Raw genomic sequence first — 21344 nt, 5'->3', positions numbered from 1 at the left:
TAATATTGCAGTAATGAAATATTCACTTAGTTATCACCAAAGCTCATGAGGTGCCTTCGTACAAAAACGCTGCCTGCAAAGTCATTGCCTCATGAGGCAGCAAGTCAGCTGCCTAAGTTTTCGGATGCAGGTAATATTTTGAGTGCTTGGTGCTGGCTCCACTGATGAAGCTAATGGCAGACAGGTGCGGTGATTGTGGACTGTGAGCCAGGGAGGATTCTGGGAAATGTAGTGTGCTGAGGTGACCTGTGACAGGCATGATTGACAGAAGCTGGTGAACTTGTGACAATTAGTAAATAAGAATGATTTCTTAAGAATCATGTGACAATGAAGACTGGATTAATGATGCTAAAAATTCAGCTTTGCCATCACAGGAATGATTTGTTTTTAAATATGTTTAAACAGTTTCTTTAAATTGTAATATTTCACAATATTGATGTTATTTTACTGTATTTTAATTGAATAAATGCATAGTGAACATAAAAGACATCTTTCAAAAACATTAACAGAATAATTAAAAAAATCAATTCTGTTGTGGTGTGGTATCAAGCGGCGACCTCCCGCTCTCTCTCGTGAAGCCAACAAGGAAGTGACTTAAACTGTATTTCTTCAACTGGCCGCTAGAGGCTGGCTGCAAAAGGGAGTCAATCCCATAGACACCCCATGTTAAAGTGCCCAACTTTACAGCACAAAAAAACATGGTTCAAAATTCAGCTTTGCCATCACAGGAATGATTTGTTTTTAAATATGTTTAAACAGTTTCTTTAAATTGTAATATTTCACAATATTGATGTTATTTTACTGTATTTTAATTGAATAAATGCATAGTGAACATAAAAGACATCTTTCAAAAACATTAACAGAATAATTTAAAAAATCAATTAAAAAAATCTATTCTGTTGTGGTGTGGTATCAAGCGGCGACCTCCCGCTCTCTCTCGAGAAGCCAACAAAATTACATTGACATGGTTGTAGTATTCGCTCTTAAAAATAAAGGTACTTTATTGGCATCTAGTTCCTTGAAAAACTTTTAAAACCCATGGAATCTTTCAAATGGTTCTTTATACTGAAAAATGATTCTTCAGATTATTAAAATGTTCTTCACACTAAGAAAAAAATAGTTCTGTTCACTGAAAGTTTCTTCTATAGAAATAGCACATGTGAAAATGGAAGCTGGGCGCTCATGAGTCAGTGACCATGGTTCCAGGAAACTTTGTGCATTATTTTGATTAGTACCACCAAGTACATTTCACTGATCTGGGGGAAAAAAACACGTAGAAGAGGGTTGAGAAATGAGGGTACTGCTCACTTCTGATTGATACAGGCAGTGCATGTGTGGGTGATCCAAATACATGTGAAACTCATTATTCCCAATTTTCTTTAATTTTCACTCTTTACAAACATTTATTGTCATGCCTTTACACGATTATGGGAAAGGAAACATTTAGAGGAAAGGAAAAGTGAAACAGATATAGAGATGTAAAGGAAAAGATAAGAAGGAGAGGAAGATTTATGGCATATTCCTGTTTTCTATCTTGTGGTGTTGGGTTGGGAAAAGAATGCAAAGAGAACAACACCCACACACACCTCCTGTCTCTCTCTCCTGTTTGGGCATTATATAAAGCTCAACCCTGGTCTTCAGTCTCAGAATTATACAGACAAAGATCGTTCACTATGAATAGACTTATATTTGCCACTTTGCTGCTTTATGCAGCATCTCAGACTGGTGAGTAATATTCATTATCAATACTTGAATCTATTTATGCTACACTACAATATGCATTTATGTTGAGCATTTCTACATTTAAACACTGAACAGTTATATTTTGTCTGATTAATGAGGTTATTATTCTCACGTTATTACACATTATTGTGTAATGTGCAGGTGAATGCATCACAGGAGGAAAAGAGGCCATTGCACACTCTCGTCCATACATGGCTTCACTTCAGTGGAATGGAAATTATGAGTGCGGTGGTTTTCTGATCTCCAGTCAGTGGGTCATGAGTGCAGCGCACTGCTTTCAGAACGGGTATGTAACATGTCGACACTAGTGATCTGTCCGACAGCATTGCAATACAAAGTTGAAATGATTTCAGCAGCAAATATTTCACAATTTCAGTCCCTACAATCTCAGAAAAAAGGTACAAAATCTGTCACTGGGTCGTATCTTTTCAAAAGGTTTCAAAATGTGCCATTGAGGTACCTTTAAGGCACAAATATGCACCCTTTAGTGAATAAGGTACACAAGTGTTCCTTTTTAAAAAGATACAGTACAGCCCCAGGAACAGCTTTTGTGCCTTTTTTTCTGAGAGTGTAGATTAGTTGTGGTTTGTTTTAAGCATTTGTTTCAGAAAAACTATTATATATTTTTTATCTATGCAAAATGATAAATGTCCTGTGTTGCAGGAGGACATCCGGTGTTAAAGTTGTGTTGGGTGCTCACTCACTGTCTAATGCCGAGGACACTAAACAAACCTTTGAAGCCACTGCAGTCTACAACCATCCTGATTTCAGTATAAGCAACTATGACAATGATATTGCCCTGCTCAAGGTATACACTGTGATCCAATCATGTAGCTGAAAATCACTGAAATCTCTGGATGTGTATATAAATGAGAACATACATAGATTCATAGAATATACTGTACACTGTTGTTTTTGACAGCTGGATAAGCCAATCACTGAGAGCGATGCAGTGAGTCCAGTGACATTCCAGCGTGAAAGTTCGTCTGACCCCGAGGAGTCTGATGTTGTGGAAACGGCTGGGTGGGGCTTCTTGAACAACCTGGGAGAACGACCAGACAAACTGCAAGAGCTCAGTATCAAAGTCATGCAACAATGGCTCTGTGGTCGCGGAGATCACTATGGAACAAAGTTCACAAGCAACATGCTCTGTGCTGCAGAAAGACTAAAGGACACCTGTGATGTAAGTTCATTGCAATGATTCATAAAGCACTTTGAAATGAACATGACCACTGAAAAGACAACGTCTAATACATGACCTCTCTCATTTCTGCTGTCTTTTGGTCTAATAGGGTGACTCCGGAGGTCCTCTCTTATTCAAGGGCATTGCTGTGGGAATAACCTCTAATGGAGGAAATAAATGTGGCTCCAGCAAAAAGCCTGGACTCTACACGATCATCTCCCACTACACAGGGTGGATTGACAGTACAATGACCCAGTAAAAGAAAAAGAAAAAAACAGTTAATCCTAGAAAGCTTTTTCAAGCTGCAGAATCCTTTGTGTAACATTTTTCTTTTTCATTGGCAATGTACATGTATTGCTATTTTCTACATTAATAAAAACTTTTCTACATATACCTAAATCTACTCACTGTTGGTTTGCCTGTTTATTTGTTCATTTTCAAAAAATTAAATTTTTACTAAAATATGTCATCAACACCACTATTAAATGATTCATTGTGAGGAGACACAATAGCATATGATAGACAATAGAAATAGACAACCTAATGAAGTCAAGTTCATTCTTCCAGGCCAAATATAACATTTTATGCACACACATTATATGCTTACATATAATATTGATTATATTATATTATTATTTACATTATATTACATTATATTAGCACAATAAAACAACTGAAGTTGACCAAAGTGCTTTACACATAAACCAGTATTACAAATAACATCCAGATAACACAACATTACAATATTTAAACGCACAAATGATTATAGGCAGCCATTCCCTGGTTTTGGACCCATTATTATTTTGAAAGCTTGATCACCTTTTTTGTTTGCTTCTCATTCTGCGCATGACAAGTAATTTTTTATTTTCGGATCTCAAAGTTTCTAATGGGTTTAAAAGAACTCGTCAAGTTTGAAAGATGAGGAGCCAACTTATTAAAAAATCTAAAACCGATTCCAAAACAGACAGGCAACCAATGTGATGAAGGCAGAATCATTTGTGGTTGGTCTAGTGCTGACAAGTTAATGCCATAGTAGAGAGAATTAGAAAAATTGAGATGGAAAAGATACAAGCAATGACTCATTCACAGTCTGTGGCTGATTATAAAAGGCTTTTCCTAAAATATTATATTATAATATATTACTTCTACGACCTTTCACTGGGCTAATAGACAAGAGCAATATCAAAAGCTATTTTGTCAGTATTTGCCATCTTGAAAAAAATTAGCAATAAAAACCTGCCATTTACTCAGATGCATACCAAAACTGCTATTTATCAGCATTTTTAGAAATAATTTTAGGAGGAAGTAAAATACATATTTGCAATGAGACTCACTAGCACAAGCTGATAAGAGCAGTGATCTGTGTGACTGATAGATAAATAAAATATTTCCACATGTTCTGACAGTTCAACAGCATGATGTTATGCTTTTGTGGATTTGAGTCTAATATGTTGCAATGATAAACTGCTTACTGTGTTATGTAAGACTTTTTAAGTGCTTCATTAAATCTGAGATATGAAACACAGTGTTGTTTATATATGACATGCAGTGTTGGGAAAGTTACTTTGGAAATGTAATAGGTTACAGATCACAAGTTACCCTATTTAAAATGTAATAGTAGTGTAACTTTTTCGATTACTTTATTAAAGTAATGTAACTGATTACTTTTGATTACTTTTTGATACATTTTCTAAATTTCTAATGAATGTTTATTTGTAACTGTTAATAATTTTCAAACATTTACACCATACAGGGTTAACCTTACAGCAGAGCTCAGACTTTCAAAATCCTTCATCACTTGAATTAAGATGGTCAAATTTGAACACATCCACCACAAAATCAGACTTTAGTACTGCCTTTTACTTTGAGATTGATCTGAAGTTCAATGCAGATTTAAAATCATAAGAAATAGTTAACTTTTTTGAAACCAAATCTTTGCATAACTACAGGAAACACTGCATCGAACAATGGTTTGGGGAAAAAATAGTTAATAAAAAAATAATAATAAATAAAAGCATATACATCAACTCAAACACAGTTATCTAATAAGCATGTGTCCTATTCTGTGTACTAAACTCCTGAAACATTGGTGTCTCTTTGTAAATGATATGATGATAGTTTTCTCAAAATATGTAAAATGCTCATGAAGTGACTCAGAGCAGTTCTAGATATTATGTTTATTTGTTCATGTACTCATATATTGAGGCAGCAGAGGCTGAAAACACCGCGAACTTCAGTAGGCCTATGTGTAGTAAATGAAACCGCATGTCTGCGCCATTAATTTCCATGAGATTTTTTTTTTACACTCATATACACCCACAACAAATTCTGAAACATGGACAACCCTATTTTTTGTATGGACCTCACATAAAAAAGGTTTAAATCCTTAGGCTGGGGACATGCTAAATAATTAAAAGTTCTCTCCTGAACTGTACCTTCAATTCCATTTTAATTTTCAGTCTCTTTATTTTGCCCTAATATCTATCTCTCTCATGACTTATACTCAAGATTTAACAAAACTATACTTTCTGAACTGCCTACATGTCAAAATTAGTACATCACTACAATATCTTTATAGAAAAATCCTAATACTGAACATGAGTCATGTTTTTCCCTTACAAAAATTAACCATGTTTTTATTATAGTAAAAGTACAGTAACCATGTTTTTTTTGGCAAATGGATTACCATTTGTATTTATTTTTAATACAAATTCCATGGTTAAACTATGGTTAGTGTAGCAAAAACCATGGTTAATTTGTGGTTACCATGGTTTAAAAATAGTAACCATTGTCTTTGGATTTACAGTAAAATCATCGTTAATTTTCGTAAGGGTTGTGTTGTTTTCTGCCCTAGCTCCCCCTAAGCAGGGGCGATTTCGGACACAGCCTGTGTTTTACGCACCGCGGAAATTATAGGGCCATATGTCTCAGAGTAGTCAGTGCAATTTGGGAAAGAAATCAATTAAATCTGTATGTGGATGTGTATAAATATTCAAATGTAATCCCCTTTGTAGTCGTTAACATTTTCATAAGTAACTGTAATTTAATGAAAAAAAAATTTCTTAGTAACTGTAACTGATTACAGTTACATTTATTTTGTAATTAAATTACGTAACACCGTTACATGTAACTAGTTACACCCCAACACTGATGACATGCCAGTACTAGCTGGTGCTAACGGAATCTATCCACAAAACAGTATTAAACAGACCTGTCAACCCACATCGTTGTCGCAATGTCTGCTATCTCTAACTTAAATAGCCCATGTCAGGTCTTTTGAGAAGAGTATTTTTCTGTTTTTGGTGTTGCAAAACCCCTATAACTGTATGAGGCTGCAAGCATTTTGGATACCAGATAATAACTCCTCAACCTGTTTATAATTAGCAGTGTTCAGGAAATTTCCATTGTTTCCAGCAGGCCGTCATGGCTGTTGGACACATATATTCTTTAGATTCAATAGATTTCTATTGTGGTTACAATGGATGAAAAGGAAAACATTCTCTGTAAACTCCTGGCCAAATGCCTGCCCAACATGTTCCAGTTCTTTCAGTTCAGGAAGACTTCTTGATAAATTCTTGATAACCAGCTTTTATTGACAGGACAACAAGCAATATTACTGCATCCTCTCCAAAACATGCAGGACCTTTAGCTCTCTCCCCTCTTTTTCTTCACAACAATTTATTTTATGGATATATATTAAAAAAAACTGTCAATAATTTAAAAGAACCTTACTCTGTCATGTATTTCTATAAGCACCCTTATCTGCAGTTTAATACATTTACCTCATTTTGTAACATATATCATACTCCTCCTGCTGGCTCTGGTTCTTGTCTTCCCTTCTTCCAGTAAGAGTAGAGATGAAGTATGTCCAGTCCTCTGGAAATGGGTCCACAAGAATTGTGTTTATCGGAAGTGAACATAGAAATTAAACAGTACTTACATAATAATGTTGCACATGTCCTTTTTTTTTGGCAAGTTCAGCTAAAGTTGTTCTTGTTTAGAAATTATTTATACGAAGATAATTTAAGTATTTGTCCACTTTTGTATTCTGAATAAAAATGTCCAAAAACACACTTTACATTTTTTTAATGTATTTAAAAAATACATACACACTGTATTACATAAATACTGCAACACATATATTTGCAGTATTTTAGAGCAGGTTTTGTATAAACACACTCACACACCAAAGTTGAACAACAGAAGACTGAAAAAGCTAACAACAGAAAACTGAGGCTAAAGTTCACATGAGCTCACCAAAATTGGACAACAGAAAATTGGAAGAAGGTTGCTTTGTCTGATGACATTCGATGTCTGCTGTGACATTTGAATGGTAAAGTCAGAATTTGGTTTAAACCTGAAAGCATGCATCCAGCCTTGTATCAATGGTTTAGGCTGCTGGGGATATTTTCTTGGCACACTTTGGGCTTATTAGTTCCAACTGAGCATTGTTTAAATGCCACAGCATACCTGAGTATTGTTACTGACCATGTCCATACCTTTATGACCACAGTGAAAACACAGTATTAAATGAGCTATAAAATTAGAACAGATTTTCAAACAGAAACGTGTTAAGTAAATTGGTCAAATAAGCAGTCAAAAAACAGTTGAAAGTGGGATTTGCATTATTTATGTTCTTTTATAAACCTAATTTATAAGATTAATATACACATTTTATAAATGCGGATCAGTCTTAAGAACTGGAACCACTCTTAACTTGTAACCTTATTGCTGTGTAAAAACCTTTTTTTTTTTATTCGCATAAAAAAATAATTGAACCGAGAATAGCATTGCTCGAGGATTGCACGAGACTTCTCCCTTCGACCTCAGCACGTTAGCAGCGGAGGAGGGGGCAAACGTATCATTCTTTTGTTTTGATTTAGCAATAAATGTGTTCATAAACATTTGTTATGCCAAACTGATAAATAACTGTATCAAACAAAGAATAACTATCATCCTCCTTTTTGTATTATACATGCATAAGTATTAACATTTATTTAATTAAAACTGAACCTACATTACTAACACAAAATAATTAAAAACTATTAAACACTCTTTTATATCAGTGCCAACCATCAGAATTTTGAAACACTTTGAAACCAAGGTTCAAAACAGTATTACGTATTAAAGCCTCAATTTGTGAATTCATGTGACTTGTGGAGTTTGATACATGCTTTGAAACACTGATTTGAAAACAACAGATTTGTAAATGTTTTGAATTTTCATGAATCAGTGCTTCAAAAGCACCCATCATCACTAGTTACAGTACAAACAAGAACCCGTGGCATTTGGCCTTTTTTAATCTGTGCATGATTGCATATGAAATTTCAGTACTCTGGTGTAGAAGATTATTTGTTAATAACGACTTAAATTTAAATCTAATCCTTACACAAATATACCACATGATTCCAGAACACTTGGAATGTTGTGAATGAGTCATATAAACTACTTTTATGGTGTCCTTGGTGCCCCTGATCACTATTAAGTGTTCTTGTATGTAAAATAGCTGTATAGAGAGTTGGACAGACGTTATGGTGAATAAATAATGCCAGAATTTTCATTTTTGTGAACTTTCTCTGCACAAGTTTTTTTTTTCAAGGCAAAGGATGTAGCCGAACAAACGTTTCAGCTGGCCTTGGACAACTTTGGGTTGATTCAGTACAGGGGAGCTCTCAGGTATGCAATTCACACAGAAAGGGCCCAGAAGAAATCTGCATATTTTTTCTTTCTAAGCTGATTTAGGGGTGAATTCTATGGAATGAATTTAAACAATGTCATAGAAAGGTGAAGTATGATCAAATTATGCAACAATATTTATTAAACAAACACACAGGGGGTACAGAATGTATAGAACTGACAAACGTTCCAAATCTGTGGAAATCTCTCGAACTTTCTCTGGGGTTCTGAGCTTGCAGATTCCTTGTGGGCCTTGGCTATTAGAAAGTGGTTATTAAAAGTGAAGTTATATTTAGGTCTCACCATAAGACACATTTTGTGCATGCTTTGTGATTTGATAATCTACTTTGTCTGTTTAATTCAGATCCAAAGCTGTGTTTAGCATACAGGCTGTCAACAATGAGGGAACGTGAGTTTCTGAGCACAGACACAGCTATTGCCCTTCACACATTATACTGCATTGTACATTTTCCACATTCTGTATTTCATAACTTGAAACAATCTTCCTTTACACAGAATCATTCCCCTCAGTGATGAGGACAGTCGCTTTATGGTAAAAACTGTGAGTATAAAATTTTTCCATCCCAGCTGCAGCTTTTCATTTTACTGCAACTTGTATTAAATGGCTGACTCCACAGGCGTCCATGATGGTGCACGATATCCCAGATCTCCAGTGTGGAGGAAACCTGGGATCAGTAGTTTTCTCTGAGTCCTTTCTAGAGGCCAGCGTTTACATTCAGCAGAGAGGTAAAAATCCGTTTTGTGAGAGTATTCAGTTGGAGGTTAATAGAGTACTAATTAATACTAAATAGTACATGTGAGATTGTAAGGCACCTCTTCTCCTGCAGATGGCGCTCTTTCCTCTGACAGCTGTTTCACTGTGCTCACCTCATCAGTTCCTCGCCATGTCTGCTGGCTGGTATAGTGCACTCATTGTTTGGTTGTGCAAAATGTGCATTTCTTATTAATTAATTATGTTATTTTGTTAATTAATTATGTTCAATTATGAGTTAATTGATTTGTTGTTTTCTTTGTTATAGGTAGATGAGGCTGATGTGCGAATGTCTGAACAGGCTCAGCATCTGCTGAAGGTGAAGTTTTACAATGCGGTAGTTTGTACAAACCATTGAACCTCCTCCCTCATGCTGTATTAACTGTTATATATATATGCTTTAAAACCTGTGTGTGTGTGTGAAAACAGGAAGAGGATGGTACGTGTTTGGGCATTCCTCTAACAGTGAGAGACTCTGCCTACATGTTCTCCAACAGCCTGCTGTCTACACCTGAGGAAGGTCAGATTTCATCTCTACTGGAAGGTCATGGTTTCAAGTACTCTTTGTGCATATGCATTAATGTGTTTATTGTCCTGTAGGGAAACTGGTGTTTTTCTCTGAGGGTATCCTGTTTGTGCATCCTCGTCACGGCTCCATTACACTCTCTATGAGTCACATCAACACCATTAAGCTCTATAATGGGGTGAGCAATGCTCTCATTCATGATATATTTGTGGTCAGAATGATAAAAAAAAGAAGAAGAATTAATACTTTTATTCAATAGGGATGTATTAAATTGGTCAAAATTTTACAGTACATTTTTGTTTCAAATAAATGCTGTCATTAAACAGAACAACTTATGAGCATTAATGAATAATAAAAAATAATAATTACATTTCTTGAGTACCAAATCAGCATTTTAGAATGAATTCTGAAGGATCATGCAACACTCAAGACTGGAGTTGTAATTAATGGCTGCTGAAAATTCAGCTTTGCATCACATGAATCAATTACATTAAAAAATATATATATATTAAAATAAAAGTTATTTTAAATTGTAAAAATATTTCACAATTGTACTATATTTTTGATGAGATAAGTGCCTTGTTGAGTGTAAGAGGCTAAGATTTGTTTTCAAAATAAATATATTTTAACCCAAAACTTTTAAACAGTACTGTATATATCATCAATTAAGCTTTGTATGCAATGTTGTTTTCACAGGGCTCTCTGTCTGATGTTTCAATGCTGTTCATCAAGTATCAGACCTCTCTGCTTCCGCACCTTCCATTCCTTTTACACAGTGCTGATTTCTCTCTGGCTATCGCTGTGCTTCCCAGAACCAAGAGCTACAAAAGCTTCTATTCACAGGTGCTCACATACACACACACACTCACACACATACATATGCAGGCGGAACATTTAGGTTTCTGTCATCCTGCAGAGTTGTTGTATTCTGTTTAGTGTTTGGTTGTAAATGAGTTGTGATATGATTTGCAGGTCCTGCCAGCTTGGCGTAAGTCAGACTCTGGGTTGAGAGTGCAACACGTCCTCAATGATCAGCTGAGCCCTGAGCACAAGAGCATGTGAGTTAACACTTCATTCTGCATCAGCTCAGCCAACAGCATTCAGCCTGATTTGTTAAGATCTTATTGTGCTTGAGCCCCGAGGTATCATAATGTAGCACATAAATGTATCCCATGACGTGTTTCCTTTCAGGTACTTCAGGCTGTTAAAGCTTCATGAGATACATACACCAGTGGCAAACAGCCACAGAACTGTTCTGAAGACTGCTTATCCACAGCTGCCAGAGCAGGACAGGTAACACACACATACACACCTCCACCCCGTCCTAACTAGGGATGATGTGGCAGAATGTCAAGCGATAAATCTGTCTCTGTCTTGTTAATCTGAGTTTTTGACCTAACCAGCTATGACTATGAGAGGCAGTTGACAAGACATTGTGCCAGTTGCTTGGTTTCTATCTGTCAGTAAGGTCAAAATTCTGAGCTATCTGTCAAAATTATGAGCACTATTGAAAATGGTGCTATCGTGCTGAAAAGTCAACAAATTGACGACAAACTGTCTTGTATATACAGCATATATTCCGATCGTCTTATTGGTTGCACTGACTTTGTTGCTTTGCTCATGCACATTGATGTCTGTCAAATTTTCTGCTCAGGTTCCTTCAGCATTTTGCCATCAGCAGTAGCGTGGGTGAAGAATCTGTCTGTAGCGACCACTTGTCTACTGTGTTTTCAAACACAGCACCTGAAAACATCAAACCTGAATCCAAGATAAAGGTGAAATGCATGTGTATAAATACAACACAGTCATACATAATCTGACAAGTCATGCTGGAGGAAACAGAGCATATGAATAATAATAGATAAATGTGTTTGTGTGTGTAGGTGGTCCTCACTATCATTGCAGGCTTGCCAGGCAGTCATAAGGAGAATCTGTGTGATTTCTTGATGGAAGTGAATCAAAATAGCGCCAGGTGAGAGAATAATCAAAATGCCATGAACTTTATCTATGCTCATTACAACAGTCACATTGTCTTACATTTAATATTGGATGTGGCAGATTTCTGACTTCTGACCATAATGATTTTTGCTGTACTGCTATTGGAAGAACATTAAAACCAAATGGTAATTTGGAATGTGTTCTACTGCATTTATCTAAATAGAAGGTTGGAAATTCTGACTTTCTGAGTTCAATGGAAAGCATCTTGAATGCTAGCGTGCTCATTACTGTCTTTTTATCCTTACACTCCAAAACTGAGTACTGTTTGATTGACAGGTGGGAGGTGTTTTGCCCTGCTCTGGAGGGCTCTGAGGAATTCAGTGCGTCACACCTTCAGCGGTTCCTGAGCAGCCTTCTGACCAAACAGAGGGAGACGGATTTGAATTCAACCAGAGTTGTGCTGCTTATACCAGGGTAAGACAGACATGAACATTGAGTCTCAAAACCTTGAGGATCATGTTTATTTCAGCTGCTCACTACTGATGAATTTTACAGCATTGATGGACTTGAGGCGAATAACAATATGTTGTCTCTTTAGAGCTGCTTATAGCTGAATTGAACTGTTTTCAGAATTAATGAGCTTTGCAGTTTTTGAACTGAATCAACATTAAACTGACTGAGCTGAATATTGACACTATTGTCATATTAGAGCTGCTTTACAAGAGAATTTAAATTGGTCATATATTTAATAAAGTTTGCATCATTGATGCTGTTGTTGCTATGAAGCTGTTAGGAAACAATCAGTCTGTATTGTATAAAATAAAGCTGACTGGACTTGACTGTTCTGAGACATAGCCATCACATACAAGAATCAATTAAATGAAGTTTTTATGCTTACTGTATGTGTTGTAGGTACACCGATGTGCTAGATGTAATCCAGGCAATCACGGCTCATCCAGACCCACAAGTTCACAGCCAAGTGACAGTGGGTGCCGTCTCAGCATGTGTCAACCCACTCACATCCTTCATCAAACACAGGCAAGAGTTTTTCCACATGACATTTATCACACCTTCTTTTCCAGACGAACACTTGTAATTCAGATTGTAAATGCTGTAATAAGAATTATATGTCATTATGTAATTATAATGTAAGTGTCTAAAGGGCCTGTTAACACGCTGTAATTTCCCTTGTTTGATGTCGTCTCTGAAGCTCTCTGAAACTGCTCTTTACAGGCTTCTCTTCCCCAAACTCCTGGAGCAGTGCAGTCAGGGTGAGTTTCTCTCTGTATGGTGCATGTGTGTGAATGTTGCAGAATAGATTATCAGATCTGTCGCTGTTGTGGGGTCGTATCGTGTGAAATCAGATTTTCCTAGATCTTTGGAGATTGAAAGTTCTTTGTACTATGACACTATGAAACCTACCATAATTTTCTACCATAACTCCCCTTGCTTCGATAAAGTGCATTTTAAAAACTAAAATTTGTCAGAAACTAACCACATTTACATATCAACAGTGCTTAATTGGTGTTCAGCAACTTTCTGTATCTGCGTATCCCTCTGAAGAATCCCATGGTTAGAAACCAGCATTATTTTTAACAAAGTCCCTGATCATTTCCATCTGATATGAACAATATCAATCAAAGTATACTGAGTATATGAAGACAGTGAGACATCACCAGTGTGCCCTTAATTAAAGCAGCCTCATTTAACCTCAGTGCTCTAGGGGAATTGCCCCTGTAATAAGTGCACTGTAAGTGGCTTTGGATAAAATTATTTCTTAGATGAGCTTCTCTTTCAGGCGTCGTCAGCAATGTTATCTTCACGGGTTTAACTACCGAGCAGAAGCACCCACTTCTCAAACACATGCAGCAGCTGATCCGTGCATCCAATCCCAGCACTGCATTTATTTCAGCAGAGAAATGGGCAGTTAGAAGGTTTGTACATTGATATTTTCTCTGACATACACACTCACTTAATTTTAATATTTTAATATTAATTTTTTGTATTGTAGGACTGAAGATATACGGCTTATTCTGAATGACAGCAGTTTCTCACAGACTCGTATGATCAATGCACGATACCTGCTGTATCCTGGCTGGTAATGTTTTCGTTCTCTACATGTGTGTGTATACACAGGTGTATGTTTAACTATATTGAACTATACTGTGTATTGTTTCAGGTGGGAAGGCAGGTTTGTTTCTGGAAGTGGATCACTGTCTATGTCTCCGCATTGCATTGAGTTCAGTCGTCCATTGGAAAAAGCATTATTTCTGCAGCGCTGCAAAGGTAAACATCTGTTTGTGTGTATTTATCATCATCCATAAGACTGTCACAATCATGACAATTTTTTTAATTAATTGTCTTATTAAAAAAAAATTATTTTAGGCTTTGCAAAAAAACAAACAAAGCTGCAAAATATTTTAATAAAATATTTTAAATAATAAAAATATTTATTTTACGAAATAAAAATGAAAATTACAAATGTTGCATTAGCAACTATCTGAAATATGTTTAATTGCTAAATATTTGGAAATAATGGCTAATTCAAAATTGTATTAAATACTATAGTAATATATAAATAACACTGGCACAGAGTAGAATGACATGAAGAGTAATAAAAATGTTTTTTTAGTATCAATATTTCCATTCTAAATTATTCACATGGCATTGTAAGGTGGTCTGGATAAAACTCTCAAACCTTTATGTTGCACAAAAAAAACTCCTTTATGGTTCTGTTAAAATATGTTTTAATTAAAGATTAAGAAAGTATATAGGGTCAGTTGAATTGAGATGAGAACACCACCTCCTGAGATGATCTGAATTTTGCGTAATGCACAAATGCTTTAAAAAGAGGCACAACATGTGCATTTAATGGCATATTTACTGTATTTTGATGCCACTATATGATTGTGACATGCAGAATGTTTGAGGTCTTTTTAAATCAAAGCAATCTGATCAAATAATTGTGATCAGGTGATTATGTAATAATTGTGAGAGGCCTAATCATCAATAATAAATATTCAAGAGGGTTTAATTATAAAGTGATTGCTGACAGTATATGTAAGGATGCTGTACAATCATGTGCTAAAAATGGAACTGTCAAAAGTAAGTGAAACTGTCAACACAACTCACAAGTCTCTCTGTCTCCTTTCTTTTCTTAGCTCTGAAATCCTCTCTCAAACCCAGCTCTTTCACAGGAAACATCTATCACATCAGTGGGAAAGTGCTGTTCTCTGGTAGGGCAGTCGGTCTCCATAACCTCCCTCAAATCTGTCTTAATATGAATTTTTTTTATGGCTTTATACAGCGTGACATAGTCACAAATCAGTTATGATTGTGGATAAACGTGTATTGTTTGATTCTAGGATGTCTATTGCTTTGGTTTTGTCTGTGTAGTTAATGTATGATTTTTCCATGAGAAGTAGTAGGCAGGGGGCCTGTGGGGTAACGCCATACGGTAGGACTCTCACCTCTGGTTCCTCAAAGTGATGTGGCCTGCACACATCTGTTTTCACTCCTTTTTTCTCAGTCGTTTCCTCCTGTGGTCACATTTTTTTGGAGGGTTTTTGACTGTCCTCTGTTCCTTTGAATCTGTGGTGGAGTTGCATGGAGAGAGTGGGTAAATTGACAGAATGGAGAGAACTGAGTGATTTAATAGTGCCTGAGAAACAGCACGCTAGATAGTGTAGTTCATTTAGGACCCACACGGTCCGAACACCATCTGTGATGCCTAGTTATCACCATGAATCATCTGTGTTTTGTTATGGAAATCTTTTGATTTTTGGTGCCTATGTTCGGTTTGGTGTGTGATTTGCTTTCAGATACTGTAAGTTGATTTTTTTCGTAACATTCAGTGCATTGTGATCAGTTGTTTTCAAGTTTGACTCCTTGCTTGCTTGTAGAGTGGAGAGTCGTAGTCCACACTGCAGAGGAGTGATTGATGGGATGGATGGCTGTTGGCACGCCATGCTAGACATAGCTCCGTCTGATGACATGTTTGATAAATTAGTGTGCAGCATGTTGGACTCAGTGAAATGTGTGTGTGTGTGTATCTGACTGCATGCGGTGTCTGTTTTCACTGTAGACAATGACAGACAGATGGTGGTAAACTGTAACTCTATCAGTGGGAATGTGACCATTGCCCCTGATCAGGGGACTCACCATGGCCCACGGACAACAAACAACTGTTATCTAATGTTTCACGGAGTGGGGCTCACCCAAGAGGGGCTGAAAGACTGGCTTCGGCATTGTGCCAAACAGGTAAATTCTCATAGGTGGGAGCAGGTGGAATCTACAGACTTCTTCCATATTTTCTTCCCTAATTTTGTGGGAGGAATAAACATTAATTTAAGCATAGTAAAATGTGTGCTGGGAGCAACAACATATTGGTAGCCGAAAGCATTATCATGTAACCCAAAATACTTAAACAATTTTATGAACTACACGCAATTCTGCAGACTTCTGTGGGCGCAGACTCCTGCATATAAGAGAAGGACATTTTTATGAAATCATAAACATTATGCTTAAACATGTCAGTGTTTTTGTGTTTCACAGAAAGTTGCAAAAAAAATCAAGAAGAATAAGAGGACGCTCACCCCACAGGAGATCAGATACATTCATGTGAGTACCGACACCCTTGCGCTCACACATATTTTCATTAATTTAGCACCAAAGCAAATATTTGATCTAAATATTTTCATCTTATGTGTCTTTAGGTGAAAAGACACCTTGATCCTCTCCCTCCCGGTTACTTCTACAATGGTCATCACTTCGTCAGTTTCTTTGGAGAAAAGCAAAACTTCCATCCTCGTATCTTTAAAGTGTAGTTTAACTTTTTAACCAGATGTGGTGGTTAAACATGTGGTTTACACGGCTCTTAATCAAGTCCAGTTTTTATGTAGCTGGCTGATTTTTGTTTATGGTATTCGGCAGCAATTAAATGTTTAGCTAAAAGAGACCCAGAATAAATATGTCTGATTTCTAAATGTTTTTAAATTACTTTTTTTTTTTAACTACATTGGAATCGAAACTGAGAATCGATAAGAATTGGAATTGATAAAATTCAAGTGATACCCAACCCTAGCAAGGATGCATTAGAATTAATCAAAAGTGACATTAAAGATAATATTACTAAATATTTCTATTTCAAATTAATACTGTCTAATATGATGATTTGAAATGATTTCTGAAAGACATTGTGACACTGAAGACTGGGGTAGTGATGCTGAAAATTCAGGAATAAATTACGTATTAAAATAAAAAACTTTTTTTTTTACTGTATTTTTGATCAAATAAATGCAACCTTACTGAGCATAAGAGACTTCCATTAAAACCATGTAAAACTTACCAACCACATTTTTGAATAGTAGTGTACTTTTAACCTAATGTCTGCACTGCAACAGTAGCATGCTGTTGATTACCATAAACAGTAATTTCAACTTGTCCCAATGTGTGTATAAACAAACAGGAAGGTGATGTTTACTTTTATTAATCCGATAAGTAGGCTTAATGTTTGATCAGGAGCGTTGAAAAGCAGCACATTTGCACAGCTAAGCTTTCATTAAAAGTGTATTACTGTAAATGCATTTATACACACTCATGAGGCATCATTTAAAATTATTCTCAGTTGTAATCAACAGCATTAAAAATAATATTGAATATTGACAGTATTGAATATTACTGTGTGCTTGTCAGAACCGATGTGTTTGTGTGATCCGCTTGTTGTTGATTCCTTACATGTGTGTGTTCAGTGATGGATCAGTTCATTGATGAATACGTGCAGGAGGCCAATGAAGAGATTGAACACTTCAACAGAAAGGTGGACCTGCAGCCTCACGTTGACCTCTTCGACCCCTAATCCTCTCATATGACAAATTCACTTTCCGGGAAAAGGGAGGGGAGGGTCACTTTACAATCACTAATGTCCACTATCCAGTTACCCGCTCAAAACCGTCCATTTCACATGTTAGAATGAGGGATTTGCTGTTGAGAGATGGGGAGGATTTAGCTCACAGCCAGGAAGAAATATCACAGCCTAATGAGAGATCCTTTGCCCAACATACCATGACTGTAAATAGTACCAGCGCCCTGAGAAAGCTGAAACGCTGTTGTGTAAAACAGCACTGCTAAAGCCTCAGATGTGTCAAAACATTCCTGTAAAGAACAATATTTTCTCTGTATTATAAAATAGAAGGTAAACAGAAAGTCTAGGCTTATATATAGGCTTCAAGGGATGCCCAGATCATTACTCTCTCCGCTGTGTACATACTTTAGTGCTGAGGCTCCCTGCAGTGAAGGTTGTTCTACTGTAATTCCAGTGCCTAGCAGACATATTGAGCTGAATCGTAATGAAGGTTGTCAGTGAGGCTGAAAGTGATCAAACAGAAGGCTAATTTCCAGCCGTGTGCATCTGGAAAAGCAGGTGCACTGCACCTGCCCTCAGTCAGCCTCTGTCAATCTATCGACCCCCGCTGTGTGGATCAGGGCTGAGGATCTCTCATGTGCTGCAGTTCTCTTGTCAGCCATTCCAAAGTCATTAACGGTGCTTCAAGTAACCCCATTTCGAGAGGGTTAGGGAATCAGGGTATGATGGAGGGTTTATTATTAGAAGTTTTTATTGACTTCAGTCAGATTGACGTGTTGGCTTCGTTTGTAGCACCAGGGATCGGATTGGTGTGTTAAACCCATGCTTGCCGAGCGTGTGCTGGTACAAAAGCATGGCAGAAGCAGAATTAGTGTGCTTATATCACCCCTGTACTGTATTAGATCCGTACCGTTCGGTATTACGGTCGTATTTTAAATCTATCTTGGGGTGTGTGTCATTCTATGCATGTTTACTTGGACTAATCACACACAGCAGGAGAGCAGCAGTGTCTTTTGAACTTGAACATTTGAACTTTTGTCTATAAGACGAGCCTTAAAAGTATTGTTTTGAAACAATTACAGCGCTACTAAAGGGATGCACTTCCAAAGAAACCCAGACACTGCTGGTCTCCTCTGTGCTGCAATATACTGTACCGGTGTTAATACACTACATGGTTAGCAGTTCTTTCACCAAGCCATATTCACTCTTTACTGTGGAGATTTATGAGCTACATAGTGCTAATGTTGCTATGGGCCTTTTTAGTGTTCCTTTAGAGATTTCTAATATGGTAACTTTGCCTTTATGTCTCTTGACACTTCTGTACCTTGTCAGTATGCAAGTGCAGTTTTACTCAAGGCCGCCCTGTTGTGAATAAACTCTGAAAGGACGTTGCTGAGATGTAGATCCGACAAGCAAAGACAAACCGACTACTCACTAATAGGTGACAGAGCCTCAGAGGTAACCAGTCACTTCACGAGTGCTGAAACGCAATCACCGATGTGCCACACACACACACCGCTCATTTAGCTGGTGGTGTCACTATTAGTCGGGTTCTACACAGCAGCTGTCCTTAATGGGTACAGGGCTACGTAACACTTATATAATGTGTAGTTCAAAGTAGCGGCCATTTTTAGCACATACTATCCACATGTGTTAAGATGTCTTATCGAGTTCTATTTAAGCTAACTGAAATGCCTTTCACCAAACTGGAGCAACCAAGAAAGAAATCGCAAGAGTTCAATCTATTTTTCATATTGGAAAAAAGGTGATTTATCTTTGCAAATTCTATTTTTCTAATGCTGTGAAATCAATTCAATTGGAGCCAGATGATAGTATTCCTCAGGCGAAGCAGATTCTCTCCTGTGAGAGATATTTGGCTGCCGCTGCAGAGTCTTGGCAGAGAGCAGGGGCATCCCCGGGCAGAGCCAAGCGCCAGTGTTGGTGAAAGGATATGAAGAGTTGTTTATCTATGTAAGTGTAAAGGGCCAGTAAGGGTCTGCCGAGTAACAGAACGGCACTGGAGGGCCACCGTGTAAAACTCAAGAAATTTGGGCTTTTTGTCAAGAGATGAGAACTATGAATCTGTCTTTTGCTCCTCATCGCAGAGGACTCTAGTGAGGCCCTCCAGAGGCAGTTCCTGGTATTATGTGAACCCCCTCTGGCCCGCACAACTGTGCTCGTGGAGCTGAGGTTAGAGGAATAAAACGGAGTTTGGTGGAAAGGTTTATGACATGAATATGTCAAGAATAATTTTTAATTTGCGGCTGCAATGCTATTTAGATAGGAGGGATAGATTTATGTCGTTTTGTTTTGCTGAACGCAAACCGGCCTGGGTTTTCCAAAAGGTCAAACTTTTAAAGAAAAGCACTTTTTTAGTCATAACATTGCCTTTGGTGGCAAACTCTTACTATTATAGATAAATATTCTGACTTTCAGTGGTCACTGAAGGCTTGTTCACGACCAAAACTTTTTATCTTGTCCAGCCCCTAAATCTGATTGTTGTTTTAATAACCAACCAGAGGCTGAATATTCAGACAGCACGTGTCTTGTGTTCTCAGGTATGTAGTAGAGTTGGCAACACCAGCATTCAAGTTTTATTTCAAACGTCCATCACAACCGGCCTACATTTAGTGCATTTAGTGTTGTGGATGAATGTGCTGTGCTTGCTCACCCTCTAGCAGATACAATACCCACATTTCTTTCAACTTACATCAGGCTCCCTTCATCTCTCCCTGGAGACGGTACCCACCCTTTGCACACATAGCAGCCATTGTTTTTCACTGGCCAGTGGGACGAGTTCAAGGTTTCATTTCTGATACACTGTTATGACTGCATCATGTAAACCTTACTAAAGACTCCCATGGCTCCTCCTTTTCCAGCATTAAGCATTTTTATTTATTACATTTATACAACAATTTAAATCTTAAATCGTTATACAAGAATTGCAGTGTAAGATTAAACATTTACATCTATGAATTTGGCAGATAGTTTTATCCAAAGTGACTTACAGTACATTGCATTCAAGCTAATGCATGCATTCCCTGGGAATCAAACCCATGACCTTGGTATTGCTAACATTATGCAGCACCATGTTGTGGTGCAGTTGTTTGGTCATCTCTGTCTTTTGATCACTTCCAGGGACTGATGTATAGGATGGAGAGTAATAGTCCTTTCTGTTGCATACACACTGAGGCCAGAGATCCCTTTTATCTGGTAGTCACTTTATGTCCCTGATACTTGCAGAACCTAAGAGCAGTTGAGTATGCAGACTCTTTGTGTCACCATGCAAATATAACGTTCACAATTCACACACACACACACACACACACATGCATACAGTGACATAAATGTCATTAAGAAACAGCTTATTTTGAAACTGTGTGGACTATCACACTTTGACCTGGAGATCTTACATATGCTTTTGTCCTGTTCTTTGCTCCTCTTTTAGGCTACGCTTACACCGCAAGACAAACTGCCCAATTTCACTTCTGATCAAACATGATCCACGTGTTTTTGGCAAAAGTCTCTTATGCTCACCATGGGTGCATTTGATCAAAAAATACAGTAACACATTAATATTGTGAATATTAATATAAACATTAATATTATTACAAATCTATTTTTTTGTATTTAAACATTTTAA

General features: G+C 37.1%; 2 protein-coding genes across 2 annotated transcripts; both read left to right on the top strand.

Moving 5' to 3' along the window:
- The first annotated feature begins 1628 nt into the window (after positions 1 to 1628).
- cfd (complement factor D (adipsin)) lies at positions 1629 to 3292 on the top strand. The gene is made up of 5 exons (XM_016240151.1): positions 1629 to 1725; positions 1885 to 2029; positions 2407 to 2551; positions 2666 to 2926; positions 3036 to 3292. Exons 1-5 carry the CDS (start codon positions 1674 to 1676, stop codon positions 3183 to 3185), a joined length of 753 nt encoding a protein of 250 aa, XP_016095637.1. The 5' UTR covers positions 1629 to 1673; the 3' UTR covers positions 3186 to 3292.
- Positions 3293 to 8379: 5087 nt separating this feature from the next.
- LOC107556898 (uncharacterized protein C20orf194-like) lies at positions 8380 to 20360 on the top strand. The gene is made up of 25 exons (XM_016240142.1): positions 8380 to 8419; positions 8512 to 8602; positions 8967 to 9011; positions 9119 to 9164; positions 9241 to 9349; positions 9451 to 9521; positions 9643 to 9693; positions 9804 to 9894; positions 9975 to 10078; positions 10597 to 10743; positions 10873 to 10958; positions 11092 to 11193; positions 11555 to 11675; positions 11784 to 11872; positions 12175 to 12312; positions 12751 to 12876; positions 13072 to 13109; positions 13637 to 13772; positions 13850 to 13936; positions 14018 to 14124; positions 15000 to 15074; positions 15923 to 16098; positions 16393 to 16458; positions 16554 to 16647; positions 17589 to 20360. The coding sequence occupies exons 1-25, from the start codon at positions 8380 to 8382 to the stop codon at positions 17693 to 17695; spliced, it is 2343 nt and encodes a 780-aa protein (XP_016095628.1). The 3' UTR covers positions 17696 to 20360.
- The last annotated feature ends 984 nt before the right edge of the window (positions 20361 to 21344 follow it).

Source organism: Sinocyclocheilus grahami, unplaced genomic scaffold (genome assembly GCF_001515645.1).
Source record: "Sinocyclocheilus grahami isolate Dianchi unplaced genomic scaffold, SAMN03320097.WGS_v1.1 scaffold583.1, whole genome shotgun sequence".
Classification (NCBI taxonomy): Eukaryota; Metazoa; Chordata; class Actinopteri; order Cypriniformes; family Cyprinidae; genus Sinocyclocheilus; species Sinocyclocheilus grahami.
Note: the sequence above shows the minus strand (reverse complement) of the source record. Positions and strands in the feature narration are given on the sequence as shown.